Below are 23,231 nucleotides of genomic sequence, written 5' to 3' on the forward strand. Positions count from 1 at the left end.
CTTATCATCTAGGACACATCTCCTTGTCCATCGGACACTAACCTTGAAGTATGAAGACAAGAATTGGTGCTATTTTAACATTATTCTACATATATAGTGTTAACGCAGGTATGTTTAGTGTTTTAATGCACAGACATTTTACCGATATATGTCTATCAATAGCAATCAAACTTATTATTTTTGAATACAGGTGTTTCTCGTAGGCTAGGAATTGCTATTTGATTGTCCTCTTTGTGAATACCTCTGAATAAACACCAACGGAAATTATTAAACTTCAAAAACCTTCTTCATGGAAATAAACATTGAACGAAAAAAGAAAAAAAAGTTTTGAAAAGGCTATTTCGAAAGAAATGCGAGTGAAAATGGAAACGTTGAGATACAGTTGTTCCATATGATCACCAAGAAAACTGAACGCCAGGCAGACCATATTGGGAGTGTGTGACGATTTCCCACGTTGTCAGATAAGTTAGAGTGTTATGCAGGTCAACTGTACGCTGAAAATGGGGTTCCTTACTGTTCCTCTCGTTGTTAGTACATGTATCTTGCCATTGGGTGGAAGGTTCAAAGTCATACAAAGCTGAACAGAACTGTTGGTTTGCCTTTTGAAAGTATATTTTAACAGTACCGATGTCATTTTAATGTGGAATTTCATGTTGTCAACACAATTCAGTCTAGGTGGTCAACTGTTTCGACCGTTATTTCAATATGGCCATTTGGGATACTATGCTATTTCTTATGTTGTTAGTATGATGTGACCAGGTGGGATATATTGCTATTTCTTTTGTTGTAACTATGATGTGACAAGGTGGGATAGTATGCTATTTCCTGTGTTGTTACTATGATGTGACCAGGTGGGATAGTATGCTGTTTCTTGTGTTGTCAGTATGACGTGACAAGGTGGGATATTATGTTGTTTCTTGTGTTGTAACTATGATATGACAAGATGGGATATTATGCTATTTCCTGTGTTGTTACTATGATGTGACCAGGTGGGATATTATGCTGTTTCTTGTGTTGTAACTATGATGTGACAAGGTGGGATATTATGCTATTTCCTGTGTTGTTACTATGATGTGACCAGATGGAATATTATGCTATTTCTCATGTTGTTCGTATGATGTGACCAGGTGGGATATTATGCTATTTCTCATGTTGTTCGTATGATGTGACCAGGTGGGATATTATGATATGTCTTATGTTGTTAGTATGATGATAACAGGTGGGATATTATGCTGTTTCTTGTGTTGTTTGTATGCAATGACAAAAGTTTTAGTTGTTTTGGTAGTGTATCACATCACTAAAAGAGTGCAGGCGAAAGTTACACACTTACCCGGTAAAAATAATACAGGCAGAAAAAAACCATATCATTCAACATGTATCTAAGGAGGTCTCGTCTTTAAAAAGTAGTTTCGAAAAGAAAAAAAAAAGATTCCAAATATAACAATATAGAGCAAGTGTAACTTAACTGTGTCGATATTATCGGTATCTAGGACATTGCTATCGTCGTATGGTCATGTAAGAAATTATTACGTAATTCTGTATCTTATCTATGTATTGTAATGTAGACTATTGTTTCATGAGCTGCACACATGAAAGTGTCACACACTTTATAATTCGTTTATTATCTATTCAAATAAAACATTATACTTTATAGCATGGAATGTATGTTGTGTGGAAACATCGGTGGTTGCTATGACACCACGAATATAAAACATCGGTGGTTGCTATGACACCTCGAATATAAAACAACGGTGGTTGCTATGACACCACGAATATAAAACAACGATGGTTGCTATGAAACCACGAATATAAAACATCGGTGGTTGCTATGACACCACGAATATAAAACAACGGTGGTTGCTATGACACCACGAATATAAAACAACTGTGGTTGCTATGACACCGCGAATATGAAACAGCGGTGTTTTGTATTATCCATAGACATATTGATATACACAACATTACCAGAAAACTTCAACCACGAAAGAAAGTACACACTAATATTTTGTATTATACAGTATATCAATATTGTTTCTCCAACATGAACCTTTAATGACATTAATATGCGATTCTGCTTACCTGGTGAAACCCAATATTTACTGTTAGCGAAGTATGGAATTGTTGTTTTTAAATTAGAGTGGTTTGATACTACACTAACCAACTCAAAGTATTTAGGTTACATATCAAACCGAATTTTGACTGTTAATAGGTGGTATGGACGGAAATTAAACTAAGCGAGTTGATCTAAAATTAAAACACAAAGTATTTCTATTCACAATGTCTGTGTTCCGAAACATGAATGAATAAGTTAATGTTGGAATCTTTGGCAATTCTACAACCTTACCTGATGTAAAGTAATGTGTTCCAGACTATGGTCACTCCGGTTGTAACAGTCCATCCTATCTGACCAGTAACTACGGACGCATTGTCTCCCAGAGTGGATATGGATCACAAAATTCGAAATACGGCAATAATAAAGACTGCTCGTGGAGGATAAATGCCCCTACTGGCAAGGTCATACGGGTGACCTCTTCTAATTTTCATCTGGAGAACGATAACCAGTAAGTAAACATTTCCAGAGCTTACACCAGTTACCAAAGTGGTTAAACATTTATTACACACTATGTAACATTATCGTATAGTGTAGTGTATATCGAGCAGATTGCGAAACAAGTGACCGTTAACTATTTCCAGTAACCAGTGCTTTCATTATTTACAAAGTCAATGTTAAAAAATCGTAATCGTTTCCACTGCATGATTCGACGACACCATGATTTTCCATAAAACGTCAACAGGACATCAGTTGTTATCAGACATTAGATTGTTAGGTCACAGATTGTACATGATGTCAAGAGCGAAGCAACTAGATATTTGGAAGTTTTTAATGTGTTTCAAAACGTAGATTCAGTCTTTTAATCTTTGTTCAGCTGCGTTGTACAGTATATTTGCCAGTTGCTGACATCGCTTAAGTCATTCACATCATTCTTATTGTCATCAGACATTACAAAGATCAAGAACATGCTTAAAGTGTAGCTGTCACAAAAGCACTTTTCTCTTAGACTACTGCCTGTAGTCATGATGTAACCTGTAGGTCCTCAATGCTACATATAGCTCTGATGTTGATATTTCAGATGTGGTTTTGACTTACTCGTGGTAACTTTTGTAATGTTGATTTTTCAAATGTAGTTTTGACTTACTAGTGGTAAATTTCTGTCATGTTTTTTTCAGATGTAGTTTTGACGTCCTCGTTGTATATTTCTGTAATGTTGATATTTCAGATGTAGTTACGATTTCCTTGCTATATATGATGGCCCCACGTCCAGCGCAAAGCTCATAGGGAAATTTTGTGGGACCCAGTCAGTGAGCGTTGTGTCATCCGGAACTCATCTTTTCCTGGAATTTATCACAGATGACAGTGTTCACTTCTCGGGGTTCCAATTAAATTACAGATTTATCCAGTCTTCTAGTAAGTGTTTATTTCAATCGCAATTATCTTTCACATTTGTGTAACAGTTCATTGTTTGGAGGTGATAATAGGCTGATATATATACAAATCATCAAAAATCATATTCATTTAATTAATATAGACTTCAAAAGATTGGAAAAAATACTTATAATTACTGATAGTTAGTAAATGAGAAATGAATGTTTCACCTATTGTTAGGCATAACATAATTATGAAGAATGTGTTCTAACTAAAATTAGCCTTAAGTTTGTAATTCCGCTCCACTACGATGCTCTGAGATACGCGAATTATAAGTCTAATTTTAATTGGATTTAATGCCTCGCACTAAGTTCTGATAGCGGACGCGAATGTCTATCAAAAGTCCTTTTCACCGACTGTCGACCTGTCTCGCGTTTCTTTGATATCATCGATTTGGGTGCCGATGAATGTAGACTCAGAATGAATGTACCCGTTGTTCTGCCACACATTGCTTGAGCAGGACTAATACCAGTGTCCTGTCCAGGAGTATTTCGTTGTTCCAACAGGGCTTCATATGGATCCTCAGTACCTGTTTTATGCAATAGCGTCTTGATGATTTTGACGGCAGACTCAGCTTTCCCGTTAGCTTGTTGGTGCATCGGGGATGATACAACACTCAATAAAATGCGACACATAGTCAACAGACACGAGATAGTCCTTTCCATGTAGCTGACACAAGTCAAGTCCAATCTTTTCCCAAGGTCTATTTCCTTCACAATGTTGTGTAAGCGGCTCGGGCTGAATGCGCGGTTTGTTCTCCTGGCAAACTTCACATGTGTCCGCGAGTTGTTTAATGTCGGCTGACATTCCAGGCCAGAAAACGGTTGCACACGCTCGTCTAAGCATACTTTGGTAACCAAGATGTGCACTGTGTAAACACTTAACACAATCCGGGATGTCACCAAAAGCATTGACAGTTAGGATGCGGACACGTTCGTCGTGGTTTCCATCTGTGGTATCTGCGTACGTCATACTTAGTGTCGGTTATAACAAGGTTTACATCCTTCACGAACTCAAAATCCACATCATATCTACAGAATCTCTTTATGATGTCTTGAAGTCGTTTGGGTGCCATGCTGAGAGTTTTTTAAGTATGGCTGCTAACGGCTTGTGGTCGTTCTGGACTTTCATATTGCTACATATATCTGTAGGTGTACTGGTCAAATCGCTCAAGACGAAAGAGAACAGAGAGGTTTTTTTCTCTCAGAGGTAGTTAATGCTCGTGAAGCATATTCCACAGGCCGCCCTTCCTGCTGTAGAACAACTCCAATTCAACTCTTGCTACTGTCTACTTGTAAAACAACTTCTTTGTTTTGGGCGAAATAGGCTAGACATGGCGTTATCGTAAGTTTCTGTTCGAGTATTTTGAACGCCTCTTTGCACTCAGTGGACCAATCACATGGTGTACCCTTGCGTGTAAGTGTTCTGATCGGATCCAATGTCTCAGCAAGGTCTGGCACAAATCTAGACATGTACTGGGCCATGCCACATACACGCTTTACACCCGAGACATCAGTGGGTGACGGCATTTCACGAATGGCTTTTATCTTCCCGTCATCGACTTTGACACCATTCCTTGTGATTCGGTAACCATGGAAATTTACCTCGTCAAGGCCAGTTACCTGCTTGTCCTCATTTAATGTAATGTGTCTATCTTCATAACGTCTCAGGACGTTCGCGAGCTTACGTTCATTGTCGCGTTGGGCAGATGCGTCGTTTGGACCACACCCTGCTATGATGATATCGTCTACAACACTGAAAAAATCATCAAGGTTGTCCAGAGCCTCGTCCAATTTCCTCTGAAATATTTCGCTGGACACTTTCAGGCCAAAGGAAGTCTAGTCCATCTGTACCTCCCGAATGGAGTGATCATAGTTTTTAGTAAGCTTGATTGTTCGTCTAATCGCACATGCCAGTAGGCCTTCTTAATGTCAAGCTTGCTGAATACCTTCGCGTCTTTTAGTTTTGGTAAGGTGTCATCCAGTACAGGCAATCGGTAATGCTCTCGCATCAGCGCAGTGTTTAGGGGTTGGGGTCAATACATAACCGTAGCTTCCCATTGGCTTTATGAACAGCAGCCATTTGGCTGACCCACTGTGTTGGCTCTGTCACAGGGTCAAGTACTCCCATTTCCTCCAGACGGTTTAATTCCTGCTTATCAGCTGACTGAATGGCTAGCGGTACCTTCCTACAGGGTAAGACCTTTGGTTGTACACTATCGTCCGTATGGAGGGTAGCCTCCCTAGGTCACTAAGTATCGTAGAAGTTTAGGCGTTTTGTGATATGAAACGATCTTCATTAATAGTTACAAATTTCAGTTCCTGAATAGTTGTAAAACCTAATAAGTTAGTGAGTCCGTTAGGCACAACAATAAAAGTAACTTCAGAGTCAGTACCTGTACGAGGATTAGTGACCCTGAGGGTGCACTCACCAAGAGGCTTTAAATTAGTCTTATTCCACATATTTAATTTCAGGTTACAGGGTGTGACTTGTGACTTCCTCACATGATTTTGGCAAATTGTGTTCACGTCAACAGCACTTTCAAGTTGGAATTTCACCAAATTGTCATTAACACATAATGATGCATGTATGCACCGTTTGCCTGTGTCAACTGCCATGAGCCACGCCTCCTCATCATTTCCACTAATGTCATTTCCTACAGACACTGCATGAACTTTTTTACATTTTGCCTTGAAGCCCTTTACAGAAATTGCAAGTCTTTCCCCATGCTGGACACTTCTCCTTTTTCATAGCATGATGATGATAACCACAGTAATGACACTCATGTCCCTCTTGAGAGTTGTGAGAGGGCTTCTGGGGCTTCTGTTGAGTGTAAGACTTTGTGACTGCTAGTTTTCTAACTTTCCGGTTAGATTTCAGTGAGCTTGCGACTTTGTTCACCCTCGCTGGAGGGTTTGTGTCCCTTATTTCCTTTACCTGTTTGTTGGTCTGCTCAAACGCTCTACAAACCTTGACAGCCTTATCTAGAGTGAGCTTGTCCTCTCTCAATAATAGTTCCTGTAATTTGCCTGTCACGCTAAACACAATTTTATCTCGCATCATCCTATCTTTTTCTTGAAAGTTACAATAGACGCCTTTGTCTTCATTTCCATTAAAAATTTATCGAACGGCTCTTGGTAGAGTATGTTCCAAAACCTATGGGATTCTAACACTTCATTGTCCCTGGGGTTACAATATTTTTCAAGTTCATCGAGTACTTTTTCGGGATCGTCCTTATCCCCTTCATTCTCCCATGTAAATTGATCATAAATTTCTAACACGTGAGAGCCCGCGCAATTAAGTGTTTTTGCGTTCTGTGTGTTTTTATTATGTTCACCTGCGCCTGATGCGGCGAGATAAATCTGAACTTCTCTCCTTCATCTTTCGAAGTTTTCTGATATATTGCCCGATGTTATATCAAGTTGTGAGGGTAGTCGTAACGAGGCACTATACATGCTTTGAGCAGGGGCAGGGGAAAGTTCCTGTTGTGGAGCTTGATCCGGCGGCTGAGCCATTATTTGAATTCAAAATAACTTGAACCACAGGCGTGTTTACTTGCTAATTTCACGCTCCTTACCTCAGTCGTGTACTTCACGCTTTCCACGTCGCTGCCACCATGTTGATGGGTTCGTTGCATAACGTCAAAAGGCGTAGAGACTATAGTTGACGATATCCTAATTTGGGGCGAAACGCGTGAACAGCACGACGCGAGACTACGCCAAGTCCTTGAGCAAGCTCGAAAGCACAATCTGCGTCTTAATAAGCACAAGTGTAAAATTGCCGTCAGAGACATACAATATATTGGAAACACATTTAGTGTCGAAGGTCTGAAACCTGACCCCGATAAGGTCAAAGCAATATCCGAAATGCCGGAACCGACCGACAAGCAAGGTCTACAACGATTCATGGGAATGGTGCAGTACGTGGCAAAGTTTCTGCCAAATCTTTTCCAAGAAAACTATTCGAAAAAAAATGTCGTCTGGCATTGGTCTGAACAGCATAGGAACTGTTATCAGCGGTTAAAAGAGATGGTGTCGTCAGCACCAGTCATTAAGTATTATGACGTCAATAAGCCAGTCACACTTTCAGTCGATGCGTCGTCGACAGGAATCGGAGCAGGGTTGCTGCAAGACAATCAACCCGTAGCTTATGCGTCAAAATCTCTCACTCCAGCCCAACAGCGTTACGCACAAATAGAAAAAGAGACCCTCGCTATTGTCTTCGGTGCCAAGAAATATCACCATTATATTTTCGGCAAGACCGTTTACAGTACAATCAGATCATAAGCCTCTGGAAATAATTGTGAAGAAACCACAGCATCTTGCATCTACGAGGCTGCAACGCATATTATTGAAACTTCAGCAGTATGATCTTGATGTGAAGTACGTACCAGGAAAGTTATTGCATGTGGCCGACGCACTAAGTCGTGCTCATCTCAAAGAGGAAGCCTCGGATTTGGAGGAGGAATTTGAAGTACATCTCGTCCTAGCAGTATCGGACAGTAAAATGCAGGAAATCAGTCGCAAAACAGAAAATGACAATGTATTTAGGTTTGTAAAATCGACAATCCTAAAAGGATGGCCGAACAATCGTTCCGAAGTGTCAAGTGAAATACCGTCAGAATTATGAAACGTACGGGATGAATTCACCATCAAAAATGGTGTTATCTTCAAGGGTGAGCGACCTTTGATTCCCGCGTCAATGAGAGGTGAAATGTTGAATAAAATCCACGAGTCGCACCTAGGTATAGAGAAGTGCCGTCAGAGAGCCAGAAATGTCATATTTTGGCCAGGCATGTCATCAGATATAGAGAACGTTGTCAAAGTGTGAGGCTTGTCAAGAAAATCGTATGTCAAACGCCATAGAGCCGTTAATGTCACATGAAGTACCCGAGCGCCCATAGTCGAAAGTTGAAACTGATCTATTTCACGTACATGGGGAGTCGTACTTACTCCTAGTTGACTATTATTCAGAATTCATCGAAGTCGCAAAGTTGTCGGATACGCGGAGTGAAACAGTAATCACTCACTGCAAATCTCAGTTTGCTAGACATGGCATACCGGACATATTAATATCGGATAATGGACCGTAGTATGCGTGTGCGGAGTTTCGTCAGTTTGCAAAAATGTATGGGTTTGAACACCAAACCTCGAGCCCAACGTTTCCACAGTCAAATGGAATGGCCGAGAAGTCCGTACAGACAGTGAAACGTCTGCTGAAAAAAAACAGTACAAAGTGGGCAAGATCCCTATCTCTCACTTTTAGATCTGAGAAATACACCAAGGTCATCGTTAACAGGATCTCCCGCCCAAGGGTTATACGGAAGGAGAACGCGAACCTTACTTCCAACATCTACAAGTCTGTTACAACCGAAAAAGGAAACAAAAGTGAAGGAGAACCTTAAAATGAAACGTCAAGAACAAAAGCTCTATCATGACCGCGGTTGTTGGAGATACAATATATCCTGAAAGCGGGGGATTGGAGATAACGTCAGGATTCGTCAAGGAAGTAACTGGCAGCCAGGTCGCGTTGTAGGATTCGACACAAATCATAGATCTGTGATGGTTCATGCGAACGGGAGAACATACCGAAGGAATCGGAAACATTTACTGGAGTAGTGCGAAATATTCACCGATAATGACTTGTCACATCCAGTAGAGCAATTGGATTTTGACTATATGGATTCCATGAACAGTGACACTGGTAAAGGTGGAAACGATCATATTCCAATGAATCCACCAATACCTTGCGCGAATGAACAGAGTCAGATTCCAACGCGGAACCCAACTGTAGCGTCACCAGTAATGCAAACATCGAGAGGACGCGAAATCAAAGAACCAGTAAGGTTTAAAGACTATCGTAAGACTTAAAACTGTCGCAGTCATGCTCGTGTATGCTACCAGGAACCCTTACCATGCCATACCATGGTGTTTGGTCTGAGTTTGTTTTGTTTTAAGACTGTTAAAAAAATCATTTGTAGAATTATTGACTTTTAGCAAGTGATATGGTCAATATTCAAATATTCAGTTGCAGCTTTCTAGTCAATTCTAGTCAGATTTAAATGATATTATTATTATCAGTGAAATAATAACAAACAGGTTAATTTACTAAAGTTTATCTTTAATCTTGATAAAAAGAGATGTAATAATAATTTACCTTACTATCATAACTACGGTACCTGAAATACTTGTGTGTGTACTACGCATACTCTCAACTACTCTTATCTGTGTATTACGTCATGAATCTATGTGTCTGAGCCTTGTTCTGAATAAAACACATGTTGACCGCACACCATAGCGTTGAGTGATTTACAACACTCACCATCTTTTACACTGAAAGCTTTCTTAGATGGTAACCATGACTTTGTGTCTTATCAAAGGTGCCTGCGGCGGAACTGATCACATGTGTCCCAACCACAAATGTATTGCTCATAGCTTTCTGTGTGACGGGGACGACGACTGCGGAGATGGCAGCGACGAGGCTTCATGTTCCAGTTCCGGTTCCGGTATGCTCATTGTTTTAATTGATACGAAGTGTCTGCTATATAAAGTGAGTTAGTTGTACGATCTTTTATCGACGTTTAAGGGTTAATAAGATTAGTGGACTCCTGTAATCTACTTTAAGTGGTCAATCGGGAATTATTTGAACAAAACAGATCCTCTACCCAGATTTTTTTTCAAATACCGGTCTGGTCGCTACCTTTTCTCATCTATTGTTAAAATACTGGCTAGTAGGGTCTTCGAGTACGACGACTTCAAAGTAAGGAGGAATGTGGCGGAATTAGACTGATTCGATGATCGGTGACCAGATATGTAGTTCATCATGCTTGGCGGACACCTTTTATATACCGGCTACTTTTTAACCCCCGCTTTCTTCGAAACGGGGGACATTAATTTGGGTTTGTCCGTCTGTCCGTCTGTCTGTAACACTTCGTTTCCTTGCAATAACTGTAACAAATGTAAACCGATTTTCTTCAACTTTGGTGACAAGGTTAAATGCCTTAAGGGCTCAGCCAAGTTCGATCGCGACTATCGATGGACCTTATTTAGCTTAGTTATGGCCCTTTGAATTACTAAAAACGTCATTTTCTGCCATTTTCATGCAATAAGCGTAACAAATGTAAACCGATTTTCTTCAAACTTAGTAACAAGGTTAAATGCCATAAGGACTCGGCGAAGTTCGATCATGACTTTCAACGAACCTTATTTAGCGGAATTATAGCCCATTGCTTAAATAAAAAAGTTAGTTTCTGCCACTTCCGTACAATAACTGTAATAAATATTAACCGATTTTCTTCAAACTTGGTAACACGGTTGAATGCCTAAAGTGCCTGGCCATGTTCGATCAACTCTTTCAGCGGAGGTTATTTACATAGTTGTGGCACTTTAATTTAATAAAAAAGTCATTTTCTGCCTCTTTCGTACAATAACTGTAATGAATATAAACCGATTTTCTTCAAACTTGGTAACAAAGTTAAATGTCTTAAGAACTCGGCCAAGTTCGATCGCCACTTGCGACGGACCTTATTTAGCAGAGTTATGGCCCTTGGATTTAGTAAAAAAAATAGTCATTTTCTGCCATTTCCCTGCAATGACAATAAATATTAACATATTTTCTTAAAACTTAGTAACAAGGTCATGGCTTGGTCATATTCTATTGCCACGGCATGTTTCAACCAAGGTTAAACCTAACCTTAATAATGCTTACCTACAATATGTTCTGAAAGCGGGGGATGGAAATTCCACGAATTTGCTTGTTTTTCTTAGAAGTGTTATTGATCCCATAAAACGACTTGAATGAATTGGATATATTGACTCCTTGTAGTTATTGGCAAGCAATTAAGTTTAGATATGTTTTTGTTTGTAAATATCAACATGTCGATGTCCAACTTGTAGCTAACTGCGCATCAAACGAGTTCGCCTGTCCGGACCACTCCTGTATACCATCCTCCTGGCGGTGTGATGGCGACAATGACTGTGGCGATAATTCCGATGAACGTAATTGTGGAGTTTCTTCCACATCCTCCTCTGGTACATTCACGCATGTCGGTGACTCCGGATGTGGAAGCAAGGCCGACAACAATGGCACATCCGGGAGTTTCAGCAGCAAGAACTACCCTAACAATTACTCGCCCAGTTTGTCTTGTCGTTGGGTAATCAACGTCCCTACCGGAAAGGTATATCAGCGATAAATTTACTTGATTCTGTTCAGATGGTTTGTCGATATATAGAAATCAAGAAAGAATGAGAACTATAATCAAAATAATGTATACGGTTGGTGAGTATACTGGCTAACAGGACCAAAATACTGTACTAATTATTCCTTTGACCCTTACAGAATATCAGATTGACATTTAACTCCAATTTCAATGTGGAGTCGTCAAGGAATTGTGATTATGATAAAGTGACTGTCTACGATGGAGGATCACTCCAAGTTGTCGGTGAGTATTCACTCCTTCGAGACCTCTGTGTGTGTTTTTTTAACCCTAAATCGGTGTAAATCTTCTAACTAATATGATTGTCAAAGTTTATGAAGACATTTCTATTGAGGATATTTTTTAATTTGGAAGGACGATATTGTGGCAGTTCCGCTCCTCCACCTGTCGTTGTCAATAGCGACCATGCTGTAGTTGTGTTCACCACAGACAGCAGTGATCAATACACAGGATTCCAAATCAACTGGTCCGCCATTGATGGTGGTAAGTGTTCACCTATGGAATTTTCATCTTTTTTTAATGTCAATGAACCATAAGATATGCCTAACATTTTCATCATGCCTTCGACGATAGTCGAGGCAGGCGAGACTAAGGTAATGTTTTTGGCGGCGGTGACATTTGCATTAAATTTACTTCTGACACATTTAATCACATCTAACTGAACTGAAACTTTGTCAAGTTACTCTTTGTATAATCAGATTACATGGACTAAGATAAAAAAAATCGAATAGATTGCCAGATTTGAATATTTTGAGGTGAATAACTCAAATTTAAGATTGGTGGATTTTGATAATTTGCGTTACTCTACTTTTTGACAACGTTATCTAATCCTATCTAATAGAGAGATTAATCTACATGGAACAATGTTATGAAGAATGTACCCAGTTTATGCTTTAAATGCAATAAGTTACGTGTAATTCCTTTCTTTCATCAGCAAGCAATAACTACGTGATCCTTAGGATAGGGCAATGTAGATCTAGATAGAATCTTAAATAAGTATTCAGAAGTTTTTATTTTTGTGAGACTTACACATCCTCGATACTCCAGGGGTTACTTATGATCTCTACACCTTCGGCTCGGGCACTTTTCCAATCCTCGACAATACTACGAGGCAATAGTGCCCTCTCAACCAGGCCATAATAGATAAATATTGGCTGCTGTAGTGTAGTTAGTGATTCATAACATGGACCCAAGTATATCTTTGTAACAACCCCGCCCGGTACGTTACAGTTTGATGTACATTAAAAACGCCGTATAAAGGTAGATTGTGGTTGACTGTGTGGCTTTGAAGTAGGGCGTCGCTCTATATGTAGTCTTCAAAGGAAATTTTTGCAGGTTTGTGATTTGTTCAGATATCTTCCGCTGAGCTGCCTTCAGTTTTGCTATGAGATAGTCAGGGATGTAGGGATCATAAATGATCGGAACCCCTGGAGTATCGAGGATGTGGTTCACATAAAATAATTTCATACAAATTTAATATATTTTGTATCATATAACTAGAAAAGACTACATTTCGAAGAATCCCAACGTCAAAATATCTTGCAAAAATCTAGCAGAGGCCGTTTTTTTTGTGCCGACATCTTTGAATCCTAAATGTATTGCTAACTGATGTTAAGTCATGACGTCACAATGCATTTTCAGCCAATGAAATGCGCTCCAGTAAAGAAACCATCGGCGAATTTATTGGATTTCAGATGGATTATGAGATAAAATTAAACACAAGCGTTGCATTCACTGTGTTTGCAACTTAGTAACTAGGGCAATGAGATCTAGACGGCTATAAACGCAAAGAAAATGGTTTTAACAAAAGTAGATCGCTTGTTACGATTTACTGAAATATCTAAATCTATTTTTAAAAAAACCAACCAAATAATGATAGTACTACATATTATTAACACCAGGGTCAAATGTCATTGGGGGCACAGAGTAGCTGGTCACACACAAGATTCAAATTACATTTTATTATATATATTATATATGAAAACATACGGAAGCCTGTTAGGGTCACATTGAGAAAAATTTATGTCGTAATAACGACTAAGTTATATCGTAATAACGACTTAGTTATGTCGTAATGACGACATAGTATCTCGTAATAACGACTTAGTGTTTTGTTATAACGACTTAGCTATGTCGTTTAAACTACTTACCTATGTCGTAATAACGACTTAGCTATTAGTATTTCGTAATAACAACTTAGTACATTTGTATGTCGTGGTTACGACTTAGCTTTGTAGTTATTACGAGATACTATGTCCTAATTACGTTATAATGACATAGGTAAGTCGTTGATATCGCAGTTGATGAATACTTTTGAGAAGCGTATCGGCCAATCAAAAGACAGCAAAAGCAGCAGTCATATAATAATACGACATAGCTAAGTCGATATAACGAGATTCTATGTCGTTATTACGACATAACTAATGTCGTTATTACGAGATACTATGTCGTTATTACGACATAACTAAGTCGTTATTACGACATACTTAGTCGATTATAACAACATAATATTTTTTTCTATGTGACCCTAACAGGCTTCCAAAACAGTTACTCGAAATGTTATTCTGAGTGAAAAGTTCATGTTCAGTTCAAAGAAGAACAGTGAAAATCAATGAATTCTTCCGGTTGATAAGGTATATTTCTAGATGTTTTGCGTGTCTATATATATATAAAATTCTAATTCTATTGACCTCTATTTAGCTACACCTCAAACTGTCAAGGGCGTACATGGTTCGTTATCGTGTCAGTTAATACCGTATAGTCGGTCATTTTCGTGGGGATGGCATTTTTGCGGGGGTGGTATTTTCGTGGGGTTGGCATTTTTACGGGGGAGGGGGGGGGGCGGTATTTTCGCGGAGATGATATTTTCCTGGGGATAATATTTTCTAGGGTTGATATTTTCACGGGGATGATATTTTCTTTGGGGTGATATTTTCGTGGGGATGATATTTTCGCGATTTCGCGGACTATTGTTGTGATCACGAAAATACTAAGAAATGGCTGAACCATATAAACTCTTATAGCCATATCGCCAATTCTCATTCTAAGACCAAAACACAAACATTTTGACCGGCTATACGGTATGTATGTATCATATTGTTTACCTGACCCTCCACTCCGTATTTCCAGCCGGTTCTTCTGCCACATGCACGAAGGATATTCATTTTACCTCTCGGGGAGTTATAACTAGCCCTGGATTCGGTCTCCATAGTAATTACCCAGCCGACAGCCACTGTATCTGGAGACTTTTCGCTCCGGCCGGAAACATAATCCGCCTCCATTTTACCAGTTTTGGTGTTGAAGGAGGGCGTTCCTGTCCGTTCGATGCCGTCCATATTTTTGAGGGATCTTCATCTGCTGGGACCGAGCTGGCCAATGTCTGTGGGAATCACATCCCAGCTGATGCCTTGTCAAAATCAAACACTATGTTCGTTAGCTTCAATTCAGACGGAGATACTCAGGATATTGGCTTTAACGCTACGTACACAATTGAAAAAGTGCAAGGTATATGCTGTTATTACTCTATTAGTTTCTGTTACATAAAGGCTCTACCTTGCTGAAATATGTTTTGCCAATTGAAAGTCCATTTTGAAAAAATACGTTTCTTTTGCTTCATGCAAACCAAAGTTTCATGTACATTTGGCACCGAAAATATTGGTCTTTTCAAAAATTTCATTTTTATTTACCAAATTTAATTGCTACACAAACGGTTAATCTTGATAAGGTAACAATTCGTTTTTCTATTATGCTTGGTTTTTTTAAACTTTTCATTCCAGTTTCTCCTGTGTCACAGTTGACTGATGCTGCATGTCATGCGTCAACTGCACCGACTCTCAACAGCACTTCCGGTGTTATTCTGTCAGAGGGACGCGCAGACGGCCATCGTTACCCTGACAACCTTAACTGCCGATGGGCAATCAACGCCCCACCTGGCAAAGTCATTACGCTCACTTTCAATGTATGTCATTGATCATATTTTCTTCTTTTTTCTTTTCATTTTTTATATCAAAACTGTCAAGTCGACATTTTAAAATATATCGATATTTGTTGAGGTGACAGAATAAATGAGATGAAATTGTTCTTTATTCAGGACTTCGACGTGGAGAAGGACAGTAATTGTGATTATGATTACCTAAAAGTATACGATGGTTCATCATCACACGCACATCTCATTGGAACTTATTGCGGCATCACGTATCCAAGTCAACTTACATCTACCGGAAACAATATGTACATCCGGTTCCACACAGACGACAGCGAAGGTGGCGCCGGTTTTAACATCACATATACAGAACATGTTCCCATCCGTGAGTATTTTCTATGGAATATTGACAAAGTATCAAATATATTCATCTAAGTTAAATGCTTTAAAGTAACATGACAATCCTTTTCATTCAAAGGAGATATGTCGTGAAGAAAAATCAACCCCGTTTACGTTGGTTGATCAGAAATCTAGTCTTTTGTTTTTCATAGAGATACTATCTAAGTATTGAATACTTAAACTACAGACCACTTGCGATATATTTAAAGATGTGACATTTACACACAAAATTAATCAGTAAATGTGCACATGTAAATCCTGGCGAAGGGGAGTGTAGCTTTGCTGTAGCTTCTCGTATTAATGTTGACCTACCGCCATAACAAAATATATTTCATCCGTTTTAATGATTCCTTTGTCTTGTTCTTTTAGGCAAGCACACTGCTTTAATTAAGCATTGATGCTACTATTTTTTAAACTTCATAGGGATATGAAAGAAATTTTGTTTGCAAACTAGGTATATCCGCGTAGCAGATTCTCACAAAAGTTGCAAACAAAATTTATTTCATAACCCTATGAAGTAAAAAAAAAGTTACATCAATGCTTATAATTAGTTTTTCAGTCTAATTGATAACATAAAATTCTACGATTCTTTTGATTTTCCAATGGATTATTTTTCTAAATGAATACGCAACGTCGACGTCTCTATTGTGACGTCATAATTACATAGGATTTTCGCGCCATTCTCGGATTTTTTCATCATAGTATATGAAGAAAAAGAATCTGCCAATCAGAGAGTTGGATTTTAGTATGACAATAAATTAAAATTAATTACATAAAGTATATAAATTATCTATATTTAGAATTTCATTCTAAGAATCATATGTCCTCAAGGAAGATAGATAAAGATCTTATAACTAATAGAACTCTAACATTTATTGCTCATATGTAAAGCTCATTTTAAACTGCATCACACATAATGTTTTAGGTACATGTTTCAACTGCACAGTATATATATCCTATTTACTTTTGCAGCTACTTGTTCTCCGACCCAGTTCACATGCTCTGATGGTAAATGTATCAGCAACAGCGCTGTCTGTGACCAGCATAGAGACTGTAGTGATGGTGGAGACGAAATAGTCTGTGGTAAGTAACAGGGAGATGAAAAAGTCTGTAATGAGTTACAGGGAAATTTAATAGTCTGTGGTAAGTGACAGGGAGGTGAAATAGTCTATGGTAAGTGACAGGTAGATGCAATAGTCTGTGGTAAGTGACAGGGAGGTGAAATAGTCTATGGTAAGTGACAGGTAGATGAATAGTCTGTGGTAAGTGACAGGGAGATGAAATAGTGTGTGGTAAGTGACAGCATGATATAGTCTGTGGTAAGTGACAAAGTGACAGGAAGGTGAAATAGTCTGTGGTAAGTGACAGGGTGATGAAATAGTCGGTTGTAAGTGACAATTAGAAGAAATAGTCTGCTGTAACTGACAAGGAGATGAAATAGTCTGTGGTAAGTTACAGGGAGATGAAATAGTGTGTGGTAAGTGACAGCATGATATAGTCTGTGGTAAGTGACAAAGTGACAGGAAGGTGAAATAGTCTGTGGAAAGTGACAGGGTGATGAAATAGTCGGTTGTAAGTGACAATTAGAAGAAATAGTCTGTGGTTAGTAACAGGGAGATGAAATAGTCTGTGGTAAGTGACAGGAAGAAGAAATAGCCTGTTGTAACTAACAGGGAGATGAAATGTCTGTGGTAAATGACAGGAAGAAGAAATAGTCTGCTGTAACTGACAAGGAGATGAAATAGTCTGTGGTAAGTTACAGGGAGATGAAATAGTGTGTGGTAAGTGACAGTATGAATAGTCTGTGGTAAGTGACAAAGTGACAGGCAGGTGAAATAGTCTGTGGTAAGTGACAGGGTGATGAAATAGTCGGTTGTAAGAGATAATTAGAAGAAATAGTCTGTGGTTAGTAACAGGGAGATGAAATAGTCTGTGGTAAGTGACAGGAAGAAGTAATAGTCTGTGGTTATTGACAGAAAGATGAAATAGTCTGTGGTAAGTAATAAGGAGATGAAATAGTCTGTTGTAACTGACAGGGAGATGAAATAGTCTGCGGTAAGTGACAGAGAGATGAAATAGTCTGTGGTAAGTGACAGGGATACGAAATAGTTTGTGGTAAGTAACAGGGAGATGAAATAGTCTGTTGTAGGTAACAGGGAGATGAAATAGTCTGTGGTAAGTGACAGGAAGAAGAAACAGTCTGTTGTAACTGACAAGGAGATAAAATAGTCTGTGGTAAGTGACAGGGTGATGAAATAGTTTGTGGTTAGTGACAGGTAGATGAAATAGTCTGTGGTAAATGACAGGTAGACGAAATAGTCTGTAGCAAGTGGCTGAAAGAGGAAATAGCCTCTGGTAAGTGACAGGGGGTGAAATAGTCTGTGGTAAGTGACAGGGATACGAAATAGTTTGTGGTAAGTGACAGGTAGATGAAATAGTCTGTTATATGGGACTGGAAGATAAAACTTTTTGGTAAGTGACACATTCTGTTTTAATTGATGACACGTTGTGCCTTTTATTTAGGCATGTCTTGTATTTCCATATATCATTCTGTTATTGCGCTACCGATTATGTATTGATTGTTAAGCAATATATGTATGCGAGAGTTGCATCATATTTTTTCGAAAAAAATCCACCAACTTTTGATTCATATTCGTCCTTCATACGACAATATTTAATCTACATCTGACGTCATATGACTTAAAAATTATTAATAATTTAGAAATTAGACGATATTTTACATTTATGCATTCTTATTAGAATTTGTTGTTTATGTTTAAGCATACAGTCAATCATGTGGAAGACCTGCAATAACACCATCACTTGGCAACACCAAAATTGTCGGCGGAAAAGAGGCTGTTCCGAACAGCTGGCCTTGGCAAGGATCATTGACGTTCGGATCATTCCATGAACATCTTTGTGGAGCGACCTTAATCAGTCCTAGATTCGCCATTACAGCAGCACATTGCTTTGAGGAGTAAGTTTTGTAAGGCATTAATAAGAGCAAAACTTTCATAATGATGAAATTTACACAGCGAATGAAAGAATTATTGCATACATGTCATATTTGTAATTCTTTGATTTTTAATGTTTTCATTTTCTCCTCAAAACAAATGAAAATGAAAAAAATAAATAATTTAGATAATCTAGGTAAGGAAACGGTTAATAGAAATATAAATTATCATAGTTGTAGTGCTACATACCATTAATAAAGCTTACGGATACTTGTGTTTACTAAGTGTTTTATAACCCTATCAGTATCTGTTTCCTTGTGTTAGTGACCGCAGACCAAGCCACTGGCAGCTGGTACTTGGTAAACATCATTTGAAGCAGCACGACGCCCATGAAGTTAAGGTCGACATAGAAAAGATCATGGTCCACGAACATTACGACCCAGACGCCACTAGCAATGACATCACTCTTTTAAAACTGGCTACACCTGTTAGTCTCAACAATTACGTCAATGTAGCTTGTCTGCCATCACAGCCGGTCAGGGATAACCAGGAATGTTACACCACAGGATTCGGTGACGTTCTAGGTAAGATGTTACACCACAACCTTTGATGACGTTCTAGGTAAGATGTTACACCACAACCTTTTATGACGTTTTAGGTAAGATGTTACACCACAACCTTTGATGACGTTTTTGATAAGATGTTTCACCTCAATTTTCGATGACGTTTTAGGTAAGATGTTACACCCCAACCTTCGATGACGTTCTAGGTAAGATGTTACACCCCAACCTTCGATGACGTTCTAGGTAAGATGTTACACCCCAACCTTCGATGACGTTTTAGGTACATGCAAGACGCTACATGGCATCATTTGAGGACGTTCAAGGAAGCATTTTAAGCAACATGTGTTTATAACATTCTAGATTAGACACACATCACACTGATACAGGAGTAGTGACGTTCTGGGTTAGATATCACAAGGAATCTACACACACTTCAGGTACTAATGATCCCAAGAGGTTTCCGTGACGTTCTATGTATCACTGAAGGAGTCAGTGACATTCTATTTATTATTTGATAGATTCGACAACGCTCTAGCTAACCGCCAATCAACCTGATGGTAAAGTTAGTATTTTCTATCGTTTTGATTTTATCTTTGTGTAGCATTTACTGGTTTTTATTTATTCAATATTTATGTGTTGCCTAGATGTATTATTATACAAATATCGACCTGTTTTCAGGTGGATACGGTGATTTATCAACTCGAGGAAGTGATATTACCCGAGGCCGTAGGCCGAGGGTTATATCACTTTCGAGGGTTGATAAATCACCGTATCCACCTGAAAACAGGTCGATATCTGTTTTATTATATGGCATTTACATAATGTAAACCATTTGACTACATGTATATGTACATGTATTTCCTCTTCATGATATTGAGTAGCCCCTCTCCCCGATACTCAATAATCCGGTTGAATAATTTCGAGGAGGAAAATAAAGGCTGATAATATCAATAAAATAGAGAAAACACCATTTTAATTATAATTTGAAAACTCTGACAAAAATGCACACACAAATATTTGCAGAGTCACATCGATTCCAGTAAACCTGCTGCTCTCCGTTACATCTCGCTGAATGATGACGTCACAATAGATTTTTGACGTCACGGAAATTCCCTTTGCGCTATATTTGGGTACGACCTGGAGCTATTGGAATCTTATATCAACCTGTGAAGTGATTGTGACGTCATTTTACAGAACGTCACAATTCAAGATTTCTATATTTGGGTACGACCTGGGGGTTCTGGAATCTTATATCAACCTGGGATGACGTCACAATGCATAGTTCGGAATTTTCTGGTTGATATCGTGTTGTATCGTGGCGGGAAAGTGTAGTTTCAGCCAATCAGGAGCGAGCAAAACACATAGCCATATAATAATATTTTTTTCAGACAGGGACTTTTTCTAATGCTGGTTTATATGTTCCAGTGATGTGTTGACTATGTTTCAGTGGACATACTGTACTGTTTTTATTCCCAATTACATGTTGCACTGATGTCATATTTCTATATTTTCTGGAACAAGCTGTGCTGAGGTCAAATTGTTATATTTTCATGGACATGTTGTGTAGATGTCATATTGTTATATTTTCAGGAACATGTTGTGCTGATGTCGTATTGTTAAATATTCATGGACATGTTGTGCTGATGTCATATTGTTATATTTCCAGGAACATGTTGTGCTGATGTCGTATTGTTATATTTTCATGGACATGTTGTGTAGATGTCATATTGTTATATTTTCAGGAACATGTTGTGCTGATGTCGTATTGTTAAATTTTCATGGACATGTTGTGTAGATGTCATATTGTTATATTTTCAGGAACATGTTGTGCTGATGTCGTATTGTTATATTTTCATGGACATGTTGTGTAGATGTCATATTGTTATATTTTCAGGAACATGTTGTGCTGATGTCGTATTGTTATATTTTCATGGACATGTTGTGTAGATGTCATATTGTTATATTTTCAGGAACATGTTGTGCTGATGTCGTATTGTTATATTTTCATGGACATGTTGTGTAGATGTCATATTGTTATATTTTCAGGAACATGTTGTGCTGATGTCGTATTGTTATATTTTCATGGACATGTTGTGTAGATGTCATATTGTTATATTTTCAGGAACATGTTGTGCTGATGTCGTATTGTTATATTTTCATGGACATGTTGTGTAGATGTCATATTGTTATATTTTCAGGAACATGTTGTGCTGATGTCGTATTGTTATATTTTCATGGACATGTTGTGTAGATGTCATATTGTTATATTTTCAGGAACATGTTGTGCTGATGTCGTATTGTTATATTTTCATGGACATGTTGTGCTGATGTCATGTTGTTATATTTTCAGGAACATGTTGTGCTGATGTCCTAAAACAAGCTGCCCTACCTATCATCAATATAAACACATGTAATAGTTCTGCCTACCTGGATGGACAGGTGTTAGACACTATGATCTGTGCAGGCTATTCCAAAGGCGGACATGACTCGTGTCAGGTAGGAACGACTCGAATGTTTTTTTAACTGTTTCCTTTTTAAAAAATCATTGCTAGAGAAGCCGTTCATGTAATTCGCAAAGACTTATGTAGATTCTTTGCTAGCAGGTAATCATATTTTAATATTTTTTCGAACAGTCATTAGGGATTAAAAAAAGATTAAAACGATTTTGTGGAATAAGATTTTTAAATAAACTGAAATATTTTTTGGGTAACTGGGCCTGCTGGTCAAGAAAACAACTTTATAACATTGGATGGCCATGTTAGACTAATGAGTAAAAAGGGCAATAGAAGAATATATTTAACATTGCTTTTGCACGCGCTGTGTCAACATTTAGATATCAACTTTTATTCATTTTGCAGTAGATCTTCCATACATATGTCTGTGATATTTTAGTATACTCATAGTTCGCATTGACATTGTTTGAGCAAATATTATTTTTTATTTTGATTTTGCCTGATGAAATGCTTTGTTTACGTCGTTGCCAGGGTGACAGTGGTGGTCCATTGGTATGTAATAATGGCGGCAGATGGCAGCTGGAGGGAATCGTTTCTTGGGGAATCGGCTGTGGAGGTTAGTCACGTCGCGTCAAACACTATTCGTCTTCAGATAAAGATTGATTCGTTTGAAAAATCAAAGTGCTTTTTGCGTATACCGCAAAATGCATTTTAGATACTGCATTAGCAGAAATTTAATTTCGTTGGTCAGTTCAACTAATACACCTTGACTATTTATGCTGCGTTTGCCAACGCATCAAATAAACGAACAATACCTCTGGTTTAACCTGGATTCTAGTTCGAAGTTCAATAGTTAAATGTAAACCAGTGAATTATGTGTTTTTTATACTTCTATGTCACACCAGCGTATGGTAGGCTACCATACGCTGGTGTGACATAGAAGTAAAACGAAAGTAAACAATTATTATTCACTTACTAAAGTATTAGACCTACTTCAAGATATATTTGTGAAGGAATGCAATTTTGGCGTCATTTATTTTCCTACACTCAGAGTACGAAGTAAAATGACGAGGTAAAGATACGTAAGACAATGAGTTGTATTTTTCAGACCCGAACCAGCCCGGTGTCTACACAAGGTTATTTAAGTATGTGAGGTGGATCCAGGAACACATATCAGCTAATTCTTAGTCACTGTGCAATTATAGACTAACAAATTACTCAATAAATAATATTATAACATG

General features: G+C 38.3%; 1 protein-coding gene across 2 annotated transcripts; it reads left to right on the forward strand.

Moving 5' to 3' along the window:
- On the forward strand, positions 1-23,231 carry LOC138323230 (dorsal-ventral patterning tolloid-like protein 1). 2 transcript variants are annotated; one of them, XM_069267660.1, is made up of 16 exons: positions 1-108; positions 2,369-2,561; positions 3,279-3,466; positions 9,864-9,989; positions 11,380-11,660; positions 11,822-11,924; positions 12,054-12,182; positions 14,829-15,203; positions 15,476-15,657; positions 15,790-16,006; positions 16,993-17,103; positions 18,802-18,997; positions 19,299-19,558; positions 21,888-22,033; positions 22,522-22,606; positions 23,099-23,231. In XM_069267660.1, exons 1-16 carry the CDS (start codon positions 51-53, stop codon positions 23,176-23,178), a joined length of 2,730 nt encoding a protein of 909 aa, XP_069123761.1. In that variant the 5' UTR covers positions 1-50; the 3' UTR covers positions 23,179-23,231. The 2 variants fall into 2 exon arrangements, with proteins under 2 accessions (XP_069123761.1, XP_069123762.1); XM_069267661.1 differs by lacking the exons at positions 21,888-22,033; positions 22,522-22,606; positions 23,099-23,231 and adding an exon at positions 21,128-21,234.

The sequence above is a fragment of the Argopecten irradians genome, chromosome 5 (genome assembly GCF_041381155.1).
Source record: "Argopecten irradians isolate NY chromosome 5, Ai_NY, whole genome shotgun sequence".
NCBI lineage: Eukaryota > Metazoa > Mollusca > Bivalvia > Pectinida > Pectinidae > Argopecten > Argopecten irradians.

Coding starts and splice junctions, on each gene's coding strand:
- LOC138323230 (XM_069267660.1), top strand. CDS start 51: ATGAAGACAAGAATTGGTGCTATTTTAACATTATTCTACATATATAGT. Junction 109..2,368: donor CATATATAGTGTTAACGCAG/GTATGTTTAGTG, acceptor AATGTGTTCCAG/ACTATGGTCACTCCGGTTGT. Junction 17,104..18,801: donor TGGAGACGAAATAGTCTGTG/GTAAGTAACAGG, acceptor TTTATGTTTAAG/CATACAGTCAATCATGTGGA.